We start from the raw sequence: 24085 nt of genomic DNA, 5'->3' as shown, positions 1-24085 counted from the left end.
TTAGATAAGACCAGTTACCCAAGTGTAATATAATACCACTGACTATCTGACCCAAGAAATGTTTATTAGGGACTTTTCATGACGGATGTACCTGTGCAAATTGTAGTAATGTAGTGGGCTACAGGTATGGGGGAGCGTATATATGCAAAGGATTTCGTGTTTGGGATTAGGGGATGTGGGAGAAATAGGGGTGATTACCATGACAGAAAAGCAATTGTTTTGACATTTTTGCATTCACATGGCGTATAAAACAGCTGTCATTCCACAGTAATCATCCCTCATTCCATATAATTCCACATGTAAAACATGACAAAGTACCTTAGCAATAAATGTGTAGAAGATATATTTAAGAAGTATAAGATTTTTAAAAATATACATAGAATTTCAATTTGCCATCATAGAAGTCTATTGGCATTCCTTTTAGCAGACTGAAGCTGTCATTCCTTTAAATGCGTCCCCCATATTTGCACCTTTGAACTACCTTAACAGGAAAGCTTTCTCCATCTCATTGAACGTGGCCGGTGTGAGGTGTTAAATACCCCCTAATAGATTCTTCACCACCACTTCTGTCTTAGCCCTGGGGTCGAAGAGGGAATGTCACTTATGTAGTCACTGCAGGAAGGTGGGTTGGGTCCTCCTCCCCTCTTCAACTATAGATCATTTGGAACACGCTCTTGAGGTCAAAATCATTGGAAAGGGGTAGGCAATGAAATAAATAGGCATTGCACTATGGTTACCTATTACAATGGCACATTCTTACATTTTCAAGATGGTGGCCTCTAGGACAGGATGGCCACAGTATTTTTTTTAAATCACTCTTTCAAAGGGGGTTAGGTCTGCCTCCAATATGATAGAGGTCATGGGCGCAACAGTGCTCACTCACATCATGGGCTCCCCAAAGAGTATTAACATTGAACTATATAGAAGTGGGACAGAGCTGAGATCTTGTCACCCCATCTCAGAAATAAATGGGTGTCCCATCATTTTCAAAGGGAGTACTCTTTTTTGTTTTAATATAAATATTTTAAATATAAATATTTTCACTAGAAAGGTGGGAATATCTCTTCTTTCAAACCAGGCTGCCCTTTTGTTAGTGTTTTTCTGATAAAGTGTGATCACACACCCCTCTCCCCCCTTAATATTTATGTAAATACAAGGGGTTGGAGGAGTTGGGTTATTTTAGAGACCAAGGGGCGTATTCAATTGTCAGCGTTAACGCTGAAAAACAAGCGCTCAAAGAATATTACCGTTTATACGGTAATATTGCGCGCGAAAACCGTTAATACGGTAGTTTACTCGCGGAATTTCAGGGAGCGGCAAGCTGAAATTCTACAAGTAATTACCGTATTAACGCTAAGATTTTTTGAGCGCTCGGTTGTTAGCGTTAACGTTAACAATTGAATACGCCCCTAATTTGTGCGATGTAAAATGGCCAATCTTAAATTCTGTCCAGTAAGAATCATCTGTTGCTGTTAGTGTGCTGTGCATTGGCATACCTACTAATGCGCATAGCCATGCCCCCAGTTTAAGTAATATATATTTTAGTTTGTTTTAAATCTTTTTGGTCTAATAGTTGCAAGGGAACATGACCCCAAGTGCACAAGCATATTGGCAGTATTCGATCGCTGGTAATTACTATTAAATATCATCATCACCATTTATTTATATAGCGCCAGTAATTCCGCAGCGCTGTACAGAGAACTAGCTCATATCAGTCCCTGCCCCATTGGGGCTTACAGTCCAAATTCCCTAAGACAGACAGACTAGGGTCAATTTGTTAGCAGCCAATTAACCTACCAGTATGTTTTTGGAGTGTGAGAGGAAACCGGAGCACCCGGAGGAAACCCACGCAAACAAGGGGAGAACATACAAACTCCTCACAGATAAGGCCATGGTCGGGAATTGAATTTATGACCCCAGTGCTGTAAGGCAGAAGTGCTAACCTCTTAGCCATTGTGCTGCCCATAGTATCAAATTAATTGAGAACCATGAATTAATTGAGATCCATGAAACTCAAGTAATAAGCAGCAGGTGAGGGAGGGTTAAGACTGCCCCCTAGTTTAAAGAGACAAAGAATTACCACCGCATCAGGTAATCGCTATTACGAACCATCAACTATAATCCAATAATTTGTCACTTGGATGATATTTATTTCGGATGGTGCACCCACACATAGAAATTAAATATGGTCAGAAAGAGAATAATGTCCTTAATTGGGGCATTCAGCGATCCAGTTAAGATGAAATTATAATTCTTTATTAATGTAATAAATAATAAAAATTCGCATATTCCCTACCTATATAACAAATATATCATTATATAGGTAGGGAATATCTAAGTTTTTCTTATTTATTACATTATTAAAGAATTATAATTTTATCTGAATTGGATTGCTGTGTGCCCCAGTTAAGCACATTTTTACTTTCCTTTTTCTGACAATATGCCCCAATATGGACATAACCATCTAGTGCTGCAAAAATATAATAAAAACAGGCATATCTTGTCAGCAGCATTGCTATAGATAGCAAGTTGACAACTTTAGCAAACTATGGTGTCAGGTTTATCACAAGTCTTACAGGTTACTGTCATGTTATAGACTAAAACCAGAAGTTATGTTGGTTAGAATGGTTATCAGCGAATTAATGAAAAGGTGGGTTGTGTGGTTTGGTAAAGGAAAACTAGCTAAGAGGCTTGCTTTTTCAGCTTGCCTTGATTGTTTACTCAGATGCCCTGTTATCCTACAGGTGTAGTCAAGCCTTTTTTTAATTAGTTGAAAATTCAAAGGTGGTTAAAACTTTTTGGTCAGAAATAATAATATGGGTAAAATAAAGTTCAAGTTATAGGTATAATAGGAAATTAACATCCTGTTTCTGTCATTTTCATAGAGCACAGCAGTTGAAATTGATACATACTATACATACTATTTTTAATGCATACCAATAAAAATTTAATGTATTAATGCATCAACTATTGTACCTGGAGTGCTAATTAAGGTCATCATCTTGCCCTCTTCTTTAACTTATATACGAACTTGATAGAGTACCTGGTGTCTGTTTGAAAAATAGTATATGATGATTTTATTTTTACAGTGCATCTCTCTCTGGGGAAAAAGAACATTCTGTATTTGACCAACCATGTCTGCTGAAGACTGGGAGAGTGAAATTGATGACTCACCTGCTTGTGTTCCAAATGTTAGCAACTTGGTATGTGCATTTGATTCCATAGCTGTAGTCTCCTTCTAAGTTTTAGCTTTGTCAAGTTGTGATAAAAGATTCTGTTTTCAGTGTTGGCTTCAAGTCATGTATTTGCACATGTAACCATAACACATACTTTGTTCAGCTATTTTATATTTTCAAACTCAAACATCAAAGAGCAAAGTGGCACATATAAACAGACTGAAATATTTTCTCTCCCAACAAACGCATATCATGTAAAAATTAGCTTTAAAGTTGATCTGTCATTGCCGTTGATATTTATTTTGTGTTTTTCTTAGCCATAGTGCCATTCACTCACAGCTCTAGCCGAAAACTGCCGCTGTGGTTATCTGCGGGGCCAATCAGAAACCACGATTGAGCAGACTGTGGCTTCAGATTGGTTCTTCCCATGTAACCATTTTAAAGCGGTGACCTTAAGAGGTTTACTCATCTTGTTAACTTAGGTGGTAATGCATCTTAAACCTTTTGATGCTCAACGAGCCTCATGTTCATTTTGTTAAGTTCTTATCCCCAACTTAATTTGGAATGGGCACTTGTTTTTTAAGCCCTTGAGGGTTATTAAAGAAGCAAATTATATTTACCGTTAATTCCTTTTGCATGAAATACTCCATGACAGCCTTAACAATGGGTTAGCCCCTTCTAGGAAATACACACAGTATATATTGTAGCTCATCCTCTTAATTGGTGTCCCATTCTGTTCATGAAATATATAACCTGAAGATTGCAAACAACATGGGTGGCAATATTAGACTACCATTCAGTATTTTGAGGAAAAGCACTTAACTAAAATTTGCTTCTTTCCTCGTAACAGTAATAACAGTAGGGAGGACTACAAAAAATCATATCAGACAATAGTCATGACCAAAAGTTTTGAGAATGACACACATTATTTTTCACAGTCTGCTGCCTCAGTTGTAATGATGGCAATATGCATATACCCAAGAATGTCATGACGAGTGATCAGATGAATTGCAATTAATTTCAAAGGCCCTCTTTGCCATGACAATTTATCCCAAAAACATTTCCACTGCATTTCAGCCCTGCCACAAAAGGACCAGCTGACATCAAGTCAGTAATTCTCTCGTTAACACCAGATGAGTGTTGATGAGGACAAGGCTGGAGATCACTTTGTCATGCTGATTGCATCAGAATAACAGACTGGAAGCTTTAAAAGTAGGCTGGTGCTTGAAATGATTGTTCTTCCTCTGTTAACCAAGGTTAACTAGAAGGAAACGTGCAGTAATCCTTGCTTTGCACAAAAGGGCTTCACAGACAAGGATTTTGCTGCTAATAAGATTGCACCTAAATCAACCATTTATAGGATCATCAAGAACTTCAAGGAGAGAGGTTCAATAGTTGAGAAGAAGGCTTCAGGATGCCCAAGGACGTCCAGCAAGCGCTAAGTTGATTCAGCTGCGGCATTGGGGCACCACCAATGTAGAGCTTGCCCAGGAATGGTAGCAGGCAGGTTTGAGTGCATCTGCACGCACAGTGAGGCGAAGACTATTTGAGGATGGCCTGGTATCAAGAAGGCCAGCAAAGAAGCCACTTCTCTCCAGGAAAAACATCAGGGACAGACTGATTCTGTTAGTGGCAAGAGAAAATACTTGACCCTTGCCTGTTTTGTATCTAGAACTACATGTTTAGTGCATCTGGCACAAATTGGTAAAATCAGACTTCAAACTGTTATCTGTGAAAGTTTGATGCACAAAATCTGTAAACTATTTTTTTTTTATTATTATAGGAACCAGATAATCGAGAGAATGTTAGAAATTCATATGTATGTAAGTATGCTAGTGAAATCTTTTTGTTAGTGGATGTTAACTTTGCCTTTCATTTAGATACTTTCTCAGCTGTGCCAACGTTTCACCAAATACTTTCTATTAACTTCTGTTTGGTTATGTATTTCTTAGAAATGCTTTCCCCTAATTTGCAAAACAGTTCTAGTTTATGATCCACTTCATTTAATCAGTGAACATGTAAGAGGAGTGGTGTTTTTATAAATAAAAAATGGATATATTTAAACTACCCTGTGCGAAATACCATTTCACCAGCTGTTTAAACTTTTTTTGAAGCCGGCTGGGGAATTTTTCATAATCCATTTACCCTGTTGGCTGCAGTCATACAGTAGTATAACAACTGTTACTTTCTGAAAATCTGCTGTGGGGCTTCAGGGGGTTTGCTCTTCAACATTTCCCCATACTGTGTTGTAGTTTAGAAATCAGAAGGGGTAGGCATTTGATCCTGTGAGAATTTCCTTAGATGGCTGTAATTCCAAATACTGACTCAAAGTTTGTTTGCTAAAGGTAGCAGAGGCAGTTTTCAAAGGTTATTTGTGCTTTTCTGCCTAGGCAGGCGTCATGGAGCCATCATGATTGATGTAGAAAACAATTGCATTCCCTCTTTCAATTCCTCTAGTCTCATTATGTCACGGTACTTAGTCTGACTGCAGCAGCAGTCTACTCCGTCATGCTGCATATCTTTGGACTATTTCGCTCCTCTGAATACCTGTCTACGTAGCTTTCAACACTTGGACATTCATGCTTACCTTCACTTGTTAATCGCTGTTAATAGTTATCTTTGTCCACTATGGGATTCCTGCTATAGTGAGAACTGACACCAGGCTGTTGAGTACAGTGCCTGTACCTTCATGGGTTGGCAGTGCTGCACAAATACTCCACCCAGAGATTACCAGACCTCCTGCAATTTGGCTCTTGCTCACCTTCCTTGGCTGTGGGGCTCAGGGTATGAAAAAAGATTGGGACCCCTGAAGTGGCAACTTTGCCGCCCCAGATTTCCCAGTAGCATGGTCTGCAAGACCCTGTTCAATAGAACAAGAATTAAAATATAAAACATAATATACCCAAAAATGTAATTGAATTAATGGCTCCATAATATCCCCTGTTAAGAATTTTACCTTTAATAATTAAAAAGTAAATCTAAATTTCTTGATCGTTGTAGTCTAAATTGGGAGGAGACACAAAAAACACAATAAAATCACTACAGTTACTACAAATGACTGCCACTAAATCATGAAAAACAGGGTTTCCATGGGCTCAGCCAAATTTGGCGCATGAATTCTGCCTGGTGTCTACCACAACATTTCTTGTAAACTGGCCATCGTACTTGTACAAACGTTATAAGCAATTTCTTGGAGGGGAAGATCATCATCATCATCATTTATTTAACGCCAGCAAATTCCGTAGCGCTTTAAAATTGAAGATATAGGAGTGGCGGATAGGGGCTGCTCCAATTAGATTGTTTTTGGCATCCATAGATATTAGGGAAGACTACTTTCACATGCCTATGCACAGTGAGTGCCAAGTATATGTGACTTTGCTTTCCAGACCAAATTAACTATAAAATGGAATTGATTCTCTAGCACTGACCTGACAGAACAGCAGCAACACTTTGGGGCATATTCAATTGACGGCGGGATCGCCGAAAATCCCGCGCTCTAAAAATATTAGTTAATACGGTAATATTTTGCTGAATTTCAGCTCGCAGCTCCAGCGAGTAAATTACTGTATTAACGGTTTTTACGCGCAGAATTACCGTATTAACTGTAAGATTTTTACTGCGCGGGATTTTCGGCGATCCTGCCGTCAATTGAATATGCCCCTTTGAGGCAGTATTACAAAATGTAATCCTTTTAATAAAATATTGCATACAAATAACCACTTTCATTTGACTCCTAAATCAGTAGGACGCGAAATCCAAATGACAAGGATAACTGCAAGGAGGGATTAACAGAAGCCTGAGATATGTCTATACTGTAAAAATCAATCCAATGGACTACTTCTGTGCACTATACCTATGCTATATAAATCTATGGGGAACTGTCCCTGGCCAAGTTGTAATTTTAAACACTGGGCCAAGCTATAATTTTGAACAGTGTAACTATGACAGTTTCTATAGCAACCCCAACAGTGGTACACCAGTCCTCTGAAAATACTTTCAGTCTGGCCAAGTTCTATTTCTAATACTTTCAATACAACTGTAAGTCTAGGCCAAGTTGTAGATTCCTGCTCTATAGAGATGAGAACTTTTTAACGGCCAAACTGTAGACTGTCAGTGGTCTTGATGCGGTTACCCGGGAAGCAAAGCTCTCAGCTCTGCTGGGGCTCTAGGAAGTCCGGCTCCAAGCAAATCTTTTAGCACCGTAGACATCTATTAAAACTCCCGGCCAAGTTATAGATGCAATCCTTGCTGTTTCTGACAGCCTGTCCTCACGCTCTATTCTGAGATGGCAGGTGTCTGGACCCCAACCGCCCTGCACCAGATGGGTAGACTCACAAACAACTCCTGTTGGAGCAGTGTTTCACTGTTGCAAGATGTTCAGTCAGTGATGCCACTAAGACGCAGAGATGTGATCCAAATGCACGTTGGAGCTTATAGTAGACAGAGCCCAAACACCAAGCTCATGATGTCCAAGAACAGCCAGACCTTTCCTTGCAAGGATCTTAACTAGTCCAAAATTCCCACTGGAAAAATCCCGTGCTGTAAGGTTATTCTGAGGTCATTTGCTTTGGTAATGACTGGAGATGGGTGGGGTGGATGCACAGCCCCATGTGGGGTTATCTGTTTCTGGTATGACACCCAGGAGTCTGATACAGGCCTCTGGAGAACAGTGAATTGATCAAACTGGTTACTGCATGGTTCAGCTGCTCCTTGTTTTAACCCCTTTCATGCATTTGATGTGGAAGGGACTCCATTTGCTCCAGACTTTGATTATCCCAGGGGAGGGAACTGCTGGCCAGGAAATAGTATGTCAGACAAGGATTCCAAATAAAGGCACCTGGTTACATTAAAGAACAGGGTGGTTAAGCTCAAGTGCGCATCCCTTATAAGTGGTATTCTTAGAAATTATAACAGTGGTTTTAGTGATTCAAAGTAATTCAAACAAGCATACTAAATCAAGTTTTTAAAGTGATAAATGGAGAAGTTGGTGCCTGTCAGACTCCTTTTGTCAGTGTACTGTATAACCCCTGGACTATGTAAATCCAGGCTTTGGAGTGGTGTTGGTTAAACTTGGTTGTAGGTAATGTCAGAATGAATTGCTCATACGCTTGGCTATCTGGCTGCTCTGCCTGACTGCCAAGTGGTTATATCTGTCAGATTTCTCTATGAATGTACAGAAATATACGTGACCAAAACTTAAAAACCTAGCTACATAGTCAGATGTGGTTCTCATTCTTACTGACCAACATATGATAGATGGTCCCAATTAGATTTTTTTTTTCCCCTGATTGTGTGTGTTTGGGCAGCCAATTGGGTCTAACACTGCTTAAAGGGTGTTTCAACTAACGCATATAAGAGCCTTTAGAATGCCTGTATGGTATGACCTGTATTGCTTCATCTATATTGACTTCTATTTAATACTAACCTCTGACAAAGGTTTTATTTAATAAAAGCATGTGTTGGCTTATGGCATTATCCCACTCTAAATATTGCTTGCGATTGTATGTTTTTAAAGGTGTATTTCCCACCTAATATAAATGTTGTGATGAACTGTAAACTATTTAACAAGTCATATTTTTGAGTATTTAAAATAAATTCACCAATTATGTTTCAGAACTAAGGGTATTTCAAATCTAAAAAATGTATTTGTTGCAGTGTCATTTTGCCTACAATACAAACATAATTTCTCTTTCATCCAGTCTGGGGGACACTGCTTACCATGGGTTGTGGAGGGAGCTTGGGGGAGTTGGCACCTAACTAGTTAAGTTTTAGTACTGCCGACAGACCCCTCCCCTCTGCAATCCCCCTGGACTCTTCAGTTTTTTTCAGGTGCCCTGGAGTTGGGCAGCGTTTTTTATAGCTAGTGTAATCTTAAAATTTTTTATTTCTTTCTTTTACTTTTTATTATCTTTCTTACTGGTGACAGTGCTGGAGTGTGTTCTATGAGAGAGAACACACTCACAGCCAGCAGCGCAGGCATTCTCCTGTCAGATGGGAGCCAGAGGCTCTCACTGACAGGGAAACTTTCTAAAAGGGTGCCTAAACTGAGGAGTGACAAGCGGTCTCATGGACCGCTGCACTCCTCCAGCCTCCCCGATAACCGGCGCTGCCATGACAGGCATAGAGTGCCGGTTATCGGATCTGCAAGTAGCGGCGGCCATCTTGGATTTCGGCCCAGCAGCGCTACGGAGAAGAGGAGGAAGGGGGCTATACCACGGTTCCCCCCTCATGCATAGGAGGAGGGCGCCGGGTATGTCGCTGCGGAGACCTCTGTAAAGGGGTCTCCGCTACCTGTCACGCTCCATTTTTTTTCTTTTTTTTCAACGATTGGAGCTATTGAAAGGGGGAAGCTAATACATAGAGTTCCCCCCCTCCTTCCACAGAGAGATGGTATATCCCAGTCTTCTGGCGCCAAAGGAAGCCCGGGAAGAGAGATCAGAGCTGAGGGAGCAGACACTGGACAGACTGCCGTGGACTTCTCTCCTTTATGGCCCTGGGCTAAGTATTGCCTTTTAACACACATATTGTTTATTTTCTGTGGAAAAAAAAGTAGGCTGTAAGGTTTACATTATAGTCTCCTGCTTGCCTACAAAACAATTGGTGTTTAATTATTGCAAGTACAGCTTTTATTATATAGATTAGTTGTTTCTTGTTATACAATTTGTTTTCTGCATACATATCTCTCTCTATTCTCTCTGTTACACAGCTAGATTAACCCTTTAATCTGTGTGTTTGGTGTGCCTTCCTTTAAAAAAAAAATGACAGATAAGGGAAAGGGCCCTATTGCAAAATATTTTACTTGCTTAAAATGTCAAGTTAAATTACCGTGTGGGCAGGGGGACCCTAAATTGGCCCTCTGTTCTGCCTGTGATGCAGGGGCTTCCACTGTGCGGACTCATCAGCCCACAGCCCCTCTGTCGGAGGAGCCGGTCTGGGTGGCCTCCCTGACACAGTCGGTTTCCTCCTTAGCTCAGATGGTATTACAATCTAACCAATTGCTATCTAATATGGCTACTTCGGTGGCTTCTAGTAATAGCACTCAGCTGGGCCTCCCTGTTACTACAGGGTCTATTGGAGCGTCCTTACCAGGACCTTCCTCTTCTTTTTCTGACCAAAACACTATCTCCACAGAAGCGACATGGTCCACAGCTTTCCTTAAAGGTTTAAATAAGCTTAACTTGTTGCTTGAGTCCCCAAACATCCCGTACGCTAAAAGGAAGAGACCTAGATCGAATAACCCTATCATGGTCCTTTCAGATTCTGAGGAATCTTCTGAGGATGAGGGGGCAGTGTATTCCGATTCTGACCAAGTTCAGTCTTCGGAACAGGATGATAGTTCTAGAAACCAATTTGTTAATGATTTGGTTTTTGCAGTTAGACAAGCATTAGACCTCCCAGAACCGGAGGATCCTACGCCTAGAGACAGAATTCTGTTCAAGAAAGCCAAAAGAAAGGCTTGCCGTTTTCCCCCTTCTAGGGAACTCGTAGATATTGCTGAAGCAGCATGGAAACAACCTGAGATGAGGTTCTCAGTTCCCAAAAGATTCTCCTCCTTGTACCCCTTACAGGAGGAGGAGGTAATTCGTTGGGAAAGTATCCCAAAAGTAGATGTGCCTATTGCACGTTTAGCAAAACACACCTTACTTCCAGCTCCTGGTTCAGCGTCCCTTCCGGATGCCAATGACCGGAAGGTTGAATCCCAACTGAAGTCTATCTTTGCGGCTGCAGGTTCGTCCTTTAGACCCACATTCGCTTCAGCTTGGGTGGCTAGAGCCATGGAAGTATGGGCAGACCAGCTGGCAGAGGCCTTACAGGGTTCTGAATTACTCCCCTTGGCCTCACACTTAAAAGAGGCATCGGGGTACATTTATGAGGCGGCTCAAAATTCAGCGGCTGTCTCCTCCTCTATACAGTCTACATCCGTTTCAGCTAGAAGAACTCTATGGCTGAAATCCTGGGAAGGAGATGCAGAATCAAAAAAATCTGTTGAAATCATTCCTTTTTCAGCAGCAGGTTTGTTTGGACCGGAATTAGATACCTTAATATCCCAGGCTACGGGGGGGCAAGAGTACTTCCTTGCCGGTTTTCCCAGGTAGAAGCAAAAAACCCCGGTTCAGCTCCTTCCGTCAGCCCTTTCGAGGATCCTCCTTGTCCAGAGGACAGTCGTTTAGGGGTAAACAGCCAAATGCCCGAGGCTCCTCCTCTAGAGGAAGATCCTCTTTTTCGGCCAGGCCTCCAGGACTCAGGAGAAGCCTGCGTCCTGACGACCACTTGGTTCCCCGGGGGGAAACCCCAGTGGGAGGTCGTCTGTCTCTTTTTCTTCAACAGTGGACAGAGTCCTCCCAGGACCCCTGGATTTGAGCCATTATATCAGGGGGATACAGGATAGACCTGCTGGGTCCCAGACCCCATCGGTTCTTCGTAATCCCCCTACCCCGAGATCCATCCAGAAGACAAGCAATACAGGATTGTGTCGCTTCTCTTCTCTCTCAGAAGGTTATCTGCAGGGTTCCAGAATTCCAAAAGACACAGGGTTTTTATTCAAACCTGTTCCTTGTGAAGAAGCCGGACGGCTCCTTCCGACCCATTTTAAACCTAAAGTCACTCAATGTACACCTAAGGGTAGACAGATTTCGGATGGAATCTCTGAGGTCGGTCATAAACGGATTGGAGAAGGATCAATTTATGGCTTCCATAGACATAAAAGATGCATACCTCCACATTCCCATTTGGAAGGGCCATCAGTCCCTCCTCAGATTCACTGTAGGACCCTCCCATTATCAGTTCCGGGCCCTCCCCTTCGGCCTCTCCACAGCACTGAGGGTTTTCACAAAAGTCATGTCGGTTATGGCAGCTCGTCTGCACCTTCTGGGCATTCAGGTCGTGCCTTATCTGGACAACCTGCTCTTCAAGTCCTCCTCAGAGAGTTGTTTGCGTTATCACTTATCCCTTGTCTTGGCGATTCTCAGGAGCCACGGATGGCTCATCAACTTGAAGAAATCTCAGATGGTCCCGTGTCAGCGCATGGTTTTCTTGGGCCTCATCATGGACACCAGCCAACAAAAGGTGTTCCTGCCTGTCGAAAAGGCCACCTCAATTCAGAGTATAACACCCAGGTCTTGTCCTCTCCCAGACCCTCAATCCATTTGTGCATGCGGTTGCTGGGAAAGATGGTGGCCTCCTTCGAGACCATTCCCTTTGCTCCAGCCCGCTCTCGCTGTTTTCAGTGGGATCTGTTAACAAAGTGGTCAGGATCCCACCTACGTCTGGACCTACAGAAGATCTCTCTATCCCCGAGGTCCAGGGAATCCCTCCAGTGGTGGCTGATTCAGGATCACTTAACAGTGGGCAGATCCTTCTCTCCGGGGGCGTGGGTCATAGCAACGACAGACGCCAGCCTGAAAGGTTGGGGGGCGGTAATCCTTCACCTCCGGCTTCAAGGCCTTTGGTCGGTTCAGGAATCATCCCTATCCATAAATGTGTTGGAACTGAAGGCTATTCTCCTAGCCCTCAAAGGAGGACAATCCCTCCTCCAGGGCCACCCTGTCAGAATTCAATCCGACAATGCCACGGCTGTAGCATATGTCAACAGACAGGGAGGAACCAGGAGTGCAGCAGCAATGAAAATTGCAGCCCAGATTTTGTCTTGGGCAGAACTTCATGTTCCGGCAATATCGGCTGTATTCATTCCAGGAATACGCAACTGGGAAGCAGACTATCTCAGTCGCAACCAGATGATGCCGGGGGAGTGGTCTCTGCATCCGGAAGTGTTTCAGTCCCTGGTTCAGAGGTGGGGCCTTCCGGACATAGATCTCATGGCCTCCAGACACAACAGGAAGGTTCCCAGGTTTTGCGCAAGGTCAAGAGACCCCTTAGCCATGGCAATAGACGTCATGACCATGCCATGGGAGTTCAGGATGGGGTACCTATTTCCTCCTATCTCCATGCTTCCTCGCATCCTCAGACGGGTCAGGCAGGGGGGTCTACCAGTAATTCTAGTAGCTCCCTCATGGCCGCGCCGAGTCTGGTACGCGGACATAATCTCCATGGCAGAAGGGCCAGGGTTCCGTCTTCCATCTCGAGACGACCTTCTCCTTCAGGGTCCATTCCTACACCAGAATTTACCTCAGCTCAGTTTAACGGCATGGCTGTTGAAGCCAGCCTCTGGAGAGCTAGAGGTTTCTCTCCAGATGTGGTAAAAACCAGTTTCAGCTCGCATCTATCACAGGATTTGGAGAGCTTATATTAGATGATGCGAAAGTAAGACTTGCCACTCATCCTCCTTTCGCCTCACTCGCTTGTTAGCGTTCCTTCAGGATGGCCTGGAGGCAGGTCTCAGGTTAGGTTCCCTAAAGGTCCAGGTATCGGCACTTTCGGTTTTTTTCCATAAGAAATTAGCCGATTTACCGGATATCAGGACTTTTCTCCAGGGAGTACTGCATATTCAGCCTCCCTATGTTCCGCCGACAGCACCATGGGATCTCAATCTGGTATTGGAAATGCTTAAAGGGCCTCCTTTTGAGCCCTTGCGTGTGTCAGAATTAAAGTGGTTGACCTGGAAGGTCCTCTTTCTTTTAGCTATCGCTTCTGCTCGAAGAGTTTCGGAATTAGGAGCCTTGTCCTGTCGGGAACCATATTTGGTTTTCCACGAGGACAGAGCGGTCCTAAGAACCCTTCCTTCCTTCGTTCCGAAGGTAGTTTCGGCTTTTCACCTTAACCAAGACATTGTAGTCCCGGCCTTTTCATCCTCTTCCCAATCTGATCTTCAGACTATGGAAAAGTTGGATGTGGTTAGGGCTCTGCGCATCTATGTAAAAAGAACTTCACAAATTAGACGTACAGATTCTTTGTTTGTCCTATATGATGCTAATAAGACAGGCTGGCCAGCCTCAAAACAGTCCATCGCTAGATGGATTACGGCAACGATTAGACATGCTTACATAAAGGCTAACCGTCCTGTGCCAGAGAGACTTACGGCCCATTCCACCAGATCGGTAGGGGCGTCGTGGGCAGCGAGAAATGGGTGTTCTGCGGACCAGCTTTGCAGAGCAGCCACCTGGTCCTCTGTCCACACGTTTACAAAATTTTACCAATTTAATGTATTTGCATCTACGGATGCAGATTTCGCTCGTAATGCTTTGCGAGCGGGATTTTCAGAGTAGTCCCACCCTTAAGGGGCTGCTTTAGAACGTCCCCATGGTAAGCAGTGTCCCCCAGACTGGATGAAAGAGAAAAGAGGATTTATCTACTTACGTTAAATCCGTTTCTCTGATTCCGTCTGGGGGACACTGCGATCCCTCCCTTCTTCTGTTCTTCTGTGTGCTCTTGTTTGACTGGCCTTACTCCTAGGGCTTTTTTAATAAACTGTAGAGTCCAGGGGGATTGTAGAGGGGAGGGGTCTGTCGGCAGTACTAAAACTTAACTAGTTAGGTGCCAACTCCCCCAAGCTCCCTCCACAACCCATGGTAAGCCGTGTCCCCCAGACGGAATCAGAGAAACGGATTTAACGTAAGTACATAAATCCTCTTTTTCTTGCAGCGCACCACATGTTTTAAAATTCTGACTTTTATTTGGTAAATATTATCTAAAAAAATATGCATTTTCTATTTCGACCATAGTGACTATTTTGTCTGAATTTTAGCGAATAATGACTTCAACCAAAACGTGAGATCCACGGAAAGAGGTTTTGGCAACCAAAGAGGTAATGCTTGATGGTCTTACCAATAAAATGCTAAAGGGATTTTTCCAAATTGTTAAAATTATGGGGACTTTAATTTCATTGCCTGGTATCACATGTGATGGTTCTTTGGTCTGCAACAGTTATTGCTATGTTATTTCACTTTGTCATATTATGGCAAAATTGCACAGTCACTGTCAACAAAAACCCTATTTGTTCCGTTTTCCCTCTGATTTATCATATTTATTTTCACTATTGCTTCTGTAATCAAGTAACTAGGAAATCTATCTCTTTTACTGGTCCCAAATATTGGTTTTCTGTAACCTTTTGTGATTGTGATAACTAGTAGACTATTTGCTAGTTTTATTTACAGAGTACATCCCTTTCAAACTACTTCTAACTTTCCACTCTATATGCTGCTCCGATAAGAAAATAAATGGTATATTTTTGTGTTGCATAAATTATTACACTGAAGAATTGCAGTTTAAACTATAGTGTTTTTTTGTTTTTATGACCCCACCTGCTAAAATTCAATCAAAACTTTGGATTCTTAGTGTGCATTATTACTGTTACTGCAGTAATTTCTCCGCTGATTTTTGCTCACAGCTCTTTGAGCCACGAATCTATCCCTTAATGTTTTAGAAATTAGTGGTACTCTGCATATATGGATTGATTTTCTTACCTACATCTACCTAATGTAGAGATCATTCCATTGTTTTCATCCCCAGGTAGATAAAATTTACATGAACTCTACATGGCTTAAGTAACATTTTTGTTGAACCTGTGAAAAAAAGACAGCAAGATGCATATAGTTTGTGGAGCCTGTGATAAGTCTTTGGGAATTTAAGTGGAAGTAGTGTCTTGCATAATATGCAGTTAATTAGACATTGTGATCGTCCACACCATTACCCCGAATTGCAATATTTATATAAGGCAAAGAGTGCATCCAGCTAGTTTAAAATACACAATTGGTTTTATATAGGAGATTACAACATATCTCGCTGTTTTTTTTTTTTAAATCAGGTAAAATTTTATTGCATTTTTTCCTTTAAACAACAAAAAAGCCCAACACAGTAGGCTATCCCCCCAACTATACCCCATACAGTGATACAAGCATTGTCAAGTATTTATACACCATGCAGTTAGAAAAAGCAAAAAACATTGACATTCACATTTCCAAGTAAAGACATAGACATTTTTTCAAGATATAGTGAGATAATGGTACAGCTTTGGTAATACAAGGTACAATCATTGATCTTAATAACATAATAGGTGGCTGGATGTCTGCCCCAAGCTTCAATCAGGAGAGTTCCACTTCCCTCAATCCCTCCGTGACATACGGGGATATCCTCCATCTATACCATATTCTTTCATACTTATCCACCAAATTCCTGCTGGTATACATGAACCTTTCATGGCCGACTGTATCGTTAACAAGGTCAATCCAGCTATTCAATGTTGGACCTTCTGGTGCCATCCATTTCCTAGCTATCACTACCTTTGCCAGCATGAGTAACGTATTGATAAGCAATCTAATGAGTCTACGAGTTTTTTTGTTCAGGCCTAAACCGAATATACAGAGCCTTGGAGTCAGGGCAATCACTCCCACCTCCAATCTTTTAATACAGTCCTCCACTTCTCCCCAAAAGGATGAAATCAGCGGACACTCCCAAAGCATATGCCAGAAGCCCCCCTCCTCGCTCCTACATTTGGGACACAACACTTTCTGACCACCACTGAACTTAGAAAGCCGAAGAGGGGTGAGATATGCTCTGTGTAACAGAAAAAATTGAACTTGGCGAAATTTAACTGATGCGATGACCTCCTTTGGGCTACATAACACCATATCCCATGCCTTATCACTAAGACGCCCCAGATCTCCCTCCCACCTGCATCGCAGCTCCGGCAAGCCCCCTTCGCCAGATCCTTCCACCAAAATTGAATACAGAAAAGAGATTTTCCGCCTCTGGCCCAACCTTGACAGTTGCACCCTTAAGGAATCTGCGTTAAAGCTCGGGGTAGCTTCCCGAAACTGCGAGCCCAGAGCATGTCTTAATTGCAAATATCTATAAAAGTAACCCCTAGGTAGTTCATGTAGTGTCTGAAGTTGCTCAAATGAATATAATATACCGTTCTCATACAATTGTCCAATGTGTGTTATATTGTAGTTCCGCCAAGCTCCAGCCCCCTCCATCTTAGTTAGTTCTCCAAAATCCAAATTGTCCCATAGTGGAGTGCATGGATCCAGATCCAATCCACCTCCAATCTGGGATGACAATCTCCAAACCTTCATGGCCTGTATTAATAAAGGGGGGTCCCTCCCAACTTTTCTTCCGGCCAGAAGAAACTGCACACGTGTATGACTAGATCCTGTCTCAGAAACCAAAAAATTATGCAAGTCTAGACCCAGCCTTGACCTAAACCAAATTTCAATATGTGCTAACTGGGAGGAAAAATAATAAAGCCGTAGATTCGGCAAAGCCAAGCCCCCCGATCCTCGAGAACGATATAAAGTAGTGAGTTTAACTTTTGCCCTCCTGCCCGCCCATACCAAAGAGGCCATAAGACGTTCTATGTAGCGGAATGTACTATGGGGGATATAGACCGGCGACTGCTGCAAAACATACAGAAACTTTGGTTGAACTATCATTTTGACCAGATTAATTCTACCTGTGACCGACAATGGCAGCTGCTTCCACACCCCAACGCGGCTCCTAAGATAATCAATCTGAGGTTGAACAATATCTCGCTGTTTTTAGTGACTATTAAAAGGTTATATTTTAATTCTGTATCCAACAATACTGAATAATAGATTATTCCAGTGAGCTCCCGTGCACCTAATTAATCCTTTTGCTTTTTTTGTTTGTGTATACTATAACGATAGGTTGCACCCCTTCTTGTGTTAAATTGATAGGTGATCTCTTTTTATATCACCGTATAGGGTTAGCGCTCTTCATTAGTGCAATAGGAACAAACCTTTTTCTCCTTTCTTTACCTTTTCTAATATTTCTATAATATGCAGTTCTAAGCCCAAGGCTTAAACTCAACCCCAGGAGCAATAGAAGAAAGTTACATAATGGGTTAGAGAAGTTTTGTGACTGAAGAATATTTGCGTGTCATACAGGGGTTAAAGAGAGCACACTCACAGACAAGTATTGATTTGGAGGGAACTTGTGCATTCAGTATTTGAAGGAATCATCCTAATCAACTAAAGAATCAGATTAAAGAATCACAAAGGGTGTTATATTCTGGTCAGTCTCCCAGACGACATGATGGCGTCTCTGTTGAATCACATGGTGGTGTGCTTTTGCTCCAGGGTGAGGTATCCGCAGGTGTTTGGAGGAATTCACATCTGTTTCTCATTTACTTATACCCACCGGTAGCCATGCTTCTGTGGGTACTAAAAATAGTAGAGAAGAGGGTGTTCTGGTGATTCTCATAGCACCGTACTGGTGTAGGTGGGCTTGCTGACAGAGTGGCAAAGCCAAAGGCATTGGATAGTGATCGCCTTTGCAAATTTCAGAGATTGTAGTGGCAGTTGGCTAGGTCTGTTGGATGGTTGTGGATGCCACAGACTCATGAATCTTCTGAAGCTGGCCCAATGCAGGAGCAAGGTCCCTGGCTTGAGGTGGCAGGCAGTCCAGTTGCAGGAAGCAGGACACAAGAGAATCCAAACAAAGCTTGTTTAGATCCCTTGGTGATCAGAGGTTGATGGAGCATTTGTTGTTCAAATAGGGGTTGTGGGGACACAGATGTTAGCAATGATAGAGGGAGTGCCTAACAGGACCTCTATAGATCTGTGTGCACCCTAGTTCCCTGCCTACAATGTGTTTTTCATCTCATGTATTATACTTACCCAGTTGCCTAATGTTGAATTTGGTAATGAGTTAACATGGGATTAGGAAATATTGTTATATGTTAATGTTTTGTTTATGAATATGTATTCACATGCAGGTGTCTTTGTTTGCTACATACAACCGTCCCTGTAAAGGTTCATTTTATTTGTATGCATGGGATAGTATATTTGCTTGTCTATCAGTGAATTTATTAATGTATGTTGAATGTATAATTGAGTTTACCCATTGGACAAACCTAACTGACAGTAACCTTACATAGGCTGCTGTCTGACCATTGGCTGCCTGCTGTTTGTGCATTTGGCAGCTGCATTAAACAAATCCATTTACCAGCCACATTACATAAATGGTTTTGGCCCTAAACAGGGGCAGAGCTTAACGCCCCCCAACTCCAGGAAGAGCATGTGTGCCTAGTATGTTAAGACTTTAATGAGCCATAAATAGAAAAATGGGAGGTGAGTGTCTCAGCTACATTATGTTTTGAAGGGGAAATTAACAGCAGGGTATTGTGGATAAGGTGGTAGGGCCCTTAGAGAATATTTGTAGAATGAAGTTAAACTTGGCATCACTATGGTTAACATTGCTACCTTGTAGTGCTCAGGAGTTTGTATGTTCTCTCTGTGAACTCAGGTTTCGCCCATAATCTAACATACCGGTAGGTAAATAGGCTACTGACAAATGGACCGTAGTGTTTTTCTGTTGAATAGAGTTTAAATGGTAAGCTACAGTGAGGCATAGTATGATGACTGTATGTAACTAACTGGTAATACATTTGCGTGAAAGTGCTTAAACTGCATATATGAGGGAGGATACAGTGTTTCTAAATCAAACTAAATGATACTAAAGTATAATTGTATTGACTATGGTAACATACAGGCTATGATTTGACCCTGTATGATGTTTTATTCCCTCTATAAGCTTGGCCACTGGTTTGGCTTTAACTCTTGGTTGCATTTAATAAGTCTCGCTTGTTACATTTACCAGTTAGTAATATAGATCCAATTTTGCCATTCTGCGTCTAAAGTTCACTTTCCTAATTCTCCTATCATTTAAAAGTAAAAATGTATAGCTTTTAGTAACCACCATCAAAATCTTTTTATTCAAGTCAGGCTAGCACCACCGAGAAAATTATATTTAATAAAAAAAATAAAAATTAACTGCTTTCTCCCACCCTTTCGTAGGCCGGGGTCGAGGAGGTCCTGCCATGTTTAGTAGAGGTAAATAAAATGAAAATCTCTGTACTCTCTTTGTGTGCACATTAGTATTTGTTCTGTTAAATATATATGCAACTTGTTTCTTCCAACTTCCTTAATACATGAATATTGAGGAGCAATGTCTGACAGCACCACTCTACTGTGTCCAATTGTATCATGCATTGTTTTTAGCGAGACCTTGTTAAAAATCAGTGGTTTCACTGATCGCTTTGGCTTATTATAGTGAAAAGTCAGTTTTATAATAAACATGGCAGTGTCGATGCCAATGCTGCGGGAGGAAAAATGGAAACAAAGAATAAGCGGAACTGAAAAGGGAATATTATGGTAATATTGGAAATTAATTGATAAGCAGGCATTGTTGACCAAAGGGGTGGAGTGAGTGCTGGAATTTTTATCAAAGGAGACTTTTCATAAACTTAGTAGTTTTTCTCATATGCTCTTGTGAAATAAATTTGTTTTATCAAATTTTAGGAGATCCAAGCTGTAATTTATCCCTAGTCCCCTCTAGCCATGTTATGCGAGCTAGTTAAACAATAATTGGTGTCTCGTTATTTTTTCTTGTGATCAAGATAGGTATAAAGGTAAATCAACCATGTACAGCACCAAAGTGACTAAAAATAGAAAAAAAGAACAAAGGTCACTGACCGAGAAACATAACTAGAGTTATAGAGTCAAATATAGTAACTATATTTAACTATTTTTGAGATCACAGGAAATTATGGTGCAACAATTTTAATAGCTCTCAGTCCTTGTATGAATTTGCAGGTATAAACATCTAGTTTCCTAATGTTGTGGTGTTAGGGTGCTAACAGAACTGGAGGTAGGCATAATAAGCTTTTTCTGTAACAAATCTGCAATCAGGCCATATGTCTTGAGATGTAGATGCAGTGGATAGCATGCAAACACAGGCAGTTCTTTAATTGGATTCAATTTAATGTTCACAGGGTCAGTTCTCATCTTACCACATCATGGGACCTCTGGTCCAGTAGAAGGATCAACAAGGTCCCTTTGCTAATCTTCCTTTCAGACATAGACACTCGTACAAACATAGATATCGGCACAAGTTTCAGGAATGTGCAAAATACTGTATATGAAGTTCTGTAATGCTAAAAACATCTCTCCCTTTGAGGGTTACATTACACACAGACAACAGAAGAGGCTCCACAACTGCAGCATACTGTTATTAAGCCAGTAACCCTTAAATTGCTTTCTCAACTCCTTGGTCACTAGGCCCCTGTGTGTGTGATTTTATTTGTTTATTTTAGTTTGTGTGCCAAGTATCTAGTGCATATCCTATTTAGTAAAGAAAAAATATAGCATCGGAGAACATGCCAACAAGCAGTACATGGCAGTTGAGGTTGCCTAATGCCTGCATGCTGTTATCCCAGGCTTAGAGTAGATATGTTTTTCATAGTTTGTATTAGTAATGCTTTTATTTTTTTATTTTTAGGATATGATGAGAATGAAAATCATGATCAGTCTCGAACTTCATGGAGAGGAGGTAGGAACAATAGCGAACTTTCACAAAAAATTAAATTGTTGAAGTCCTTAATTATCCTGAAAACTTGGATTTCTTTTTCAGGATAGATATTCTAAAGCTCAAATAATACACTTGTGATTTTAGAACTCTGTGAATTACAACGTAGCTCCCTTCTTAAAGTATGTGTTATATCACTAATCAAAAATCAATTCCTTTATTTTTTTTTGTGGCTTATTTGAGTTTACTGCTAAAAATGTTAGAGAATTGTATTATTGCTTGACTATTGAAGGGGTTGGACACCCCATTTCAAATGTAGAAAGCTGGAATTTGTGGCAGATTTTCGAAAAGTGGTAGGGCCGATAGTGACATAGATAATGGCATATGTTGTGAGCATCAAACTACTAACCCCTTCCTTCTAAGACTATAACACATCGCCAGTCATCCAAGGTCCAGGTTTCACAGTTGGTAGGATTTTTCTATTAGAGTGTTGCATTTTTATAACTTTATCCCAACTTGTGTTTTTAATTTTTCTAATTATTGGTTGGTTCTTGCAGCTAGTCTGTTTAGGTTAATAAAAATATAGCAGTTACAAACTGAGGTAGGCAGTTATTTGAAAGGCTGTACAGATGCTGCAAGTAACCCATATACTTTTAGTACTGGATCTTTAGTCTCTCATGGCTTTCAAATCCAGTGCTAGCTTTCAAACCAGTTGCTGAAATGGAAAATTAGATCTTCAATTTATTCTAGCACCTATTCCCACACATACTGGTATGCAGTATTATATTAAAATAAACTCTAATCACTATCCTGTTTTGAACCAATTCACTTTTAAAGCTGCAATGTTTATAAAGCTAGCTCATGGTTATTGCTTAACATTGAAAACATTACACCACTTGAATGAATACCATTCTATAGTTTTTCTAATTAAAAATTTCAGTGCAGATACCAAATTTACATTATAAATAGTGTATTAGTGTGTTGTTTAAGCAACATGCTATTTGCAGAAAGATAATCATTGTGTAACCAGAAAAAACACTCAAACATTATTTAATGGTTCTATAAAAAAGGCCATGTATGTTCTGCAGTAGACCAAGCCCTTGGTAAAGCCGTGAAATGCCACCCGGTGTCTAATGTAGACAGCAGCTTTGCTTACATTGTCCAGTGCTCCCTCTCTCATGTGGAATGAACTCAATGTTCTGGGCCCCAGGGCCATAGCTCTCCTTTTATACGTGTTACTTGGATTGTTTAAAATTGTACTTAAGTAACTATAGGTAAGGCACAACTTTTGACTTTACATTTTAAAGTCTGCCACAGCTTATGACCATGAGATGGTTAATGATCAAGTAAGATGTTGCTCCTGTTAATCATCATCCTCCTATTGGGTTTGGTGGCTGACTTGGAAAGTAAATTTTATAGGAAACCATGCAATGCATATTAGGCTTTTTTTAGCCAGTCACTAAGAAGGAAATGTTGGCACTAGTTGTCCCACTGACTCCTGACGACTAACATGACAGACTTTAGGGGTTTATAATTGTGTGATAATCCTCCCTTAGTTGATTCTTGATTTGTCCTGATTTTCATGCCAGATTCACACACAAGATGCTGCTTCATTCCATGATCCTATAGAAAAGCATCAAAACTTGGCTATGTCCAGTATTCATTCTACCTTCCTCAGACCAGCAACAGTCCCAAAAAGCGCGGTGCCACTGTTTCTGTGATCTGGCAAAAGACCTTGATAGCAGTTTCTTGGCTTTCAGATGTGTGTAGTATATAGTGTCACTCGACCATTTCTTTTAGTTTACTCCGGGATTCCTCTTTCTGGCCCCTGTCATTTTTTTTTCTTGGTAGCAAAACAATAAAGAAAGGGAATGGAGCGGAGGCAGAAGTAAAAACTTCCATCAATGTAGTATTTGTGAAGAGGATTTTAACCGTGATTAATATGCAGTGTTTAATACATAATAATTATGTATTGCATAATTAATTACAAGTTACTGATAACTGTTATCTTCTAGCTATAACCAATATGTGATCTCAAATTTTCTGTTTGCTGGATAAAGGTGACCATGAGGGATACCCATTATCATATGGGCTTTAGGAGGCTGCAATACAGCAGGATACTAACCCGGTATGGAGGTGTTTTGAAGCTTGTATGAGGGCATATCATTTCTAGCTTCATTAAAATCTGAATCGGTTTCTCTTATGAAATATCTTCTAGTTAACGGATAGGGTGCCCATGAATTCTACCCATTACTATATGGGATAAGGAGGCAGCAATTTCTAAAAGCATTATACTCTGGCTTAGAAGTAACTAAACTGAAGTTAGTTTGCTGCAAGTTCTGCTTTGACTTTGTTGTAAATTGTATCATTCTCTCCAACCAAACATTAATTCTGAGTGGAGAACGACACAGTTGAAAGTTTATCTCTGAAGGGCCACAAGAATCTTAAGCCAATAGAGAAGGTGTTTAAAATTAAATTTCTTTTTATTATGTCATATTAAAAGCAGTATCAGGGATGCATACCTTATTGTACGTTAGAGAATCCATAGCATCCAGAGGCAAATATTCACTTCAGACTAGAAGCCAATTACATTAATATAGACGGGCCTTAAATGTCAATTAAATTCTGTAACATACTTGAAAAATACACACCTAGAAACGTGTCCTGATTATAAACTCTATTATATA

The 24085-nt window shown here is 41.0% G+C and overlaps 1 protein-coding gene across 2 annotated transcripts in view; it reads left to right on the top strand.

Moving 5' to 3' along the window:
- Positions 1-3101: 3101 nt before the first annotated feature.
- The window catches only part of DDX4 (DEAD-box helicase 4), a 100506-nt gene continuing 79522 nt past the window's right edge, over positions 3102-24085 (top strand). For both annotated transcript variants that reach the window (XM_075183506.1, XM_075183497.1), the window contains exons 1-5: positions 3102-3203; positions 4960-4999; positions 14818-14877; positions 19889-19924; positions 21372-21422. In XM_075183506.1, the coding sequence (XP_075039607.1) occupies positions 3135-3203; positions 4960-4999; positions 14818-14877; positions 19889-19924; positions 21372-21422 (256 nt within the window). In that variant the 5' untranslated portion in view covers positions 3102-3134. The remainder of the gene's footprint in view (positions 3204-4959; positions 5000-14817; positions 14878-19888; positions 19925-21371; positions 21423-24085) is intronic.

The sequence above is a fragment of the Mixophyes fleayi genome, chromosome 1 (assembly GCF_038048845.1).
Source record: "Mixophyes fleayi isolate aMixFle1 chromosome 1, aMixFle1.hap1, whole genome shotgun sequence".
Taxonomy (NCBI): domain Eukaryota; kingdom Metazoa; phylum Chordata; class Amphibia; order Anura; family Limnodynastidae; genus Mixophyes; species Mixophyes fleayi.
This window is presented reverse-complemented; position numbering and strand designations above follow the sequence as displayed.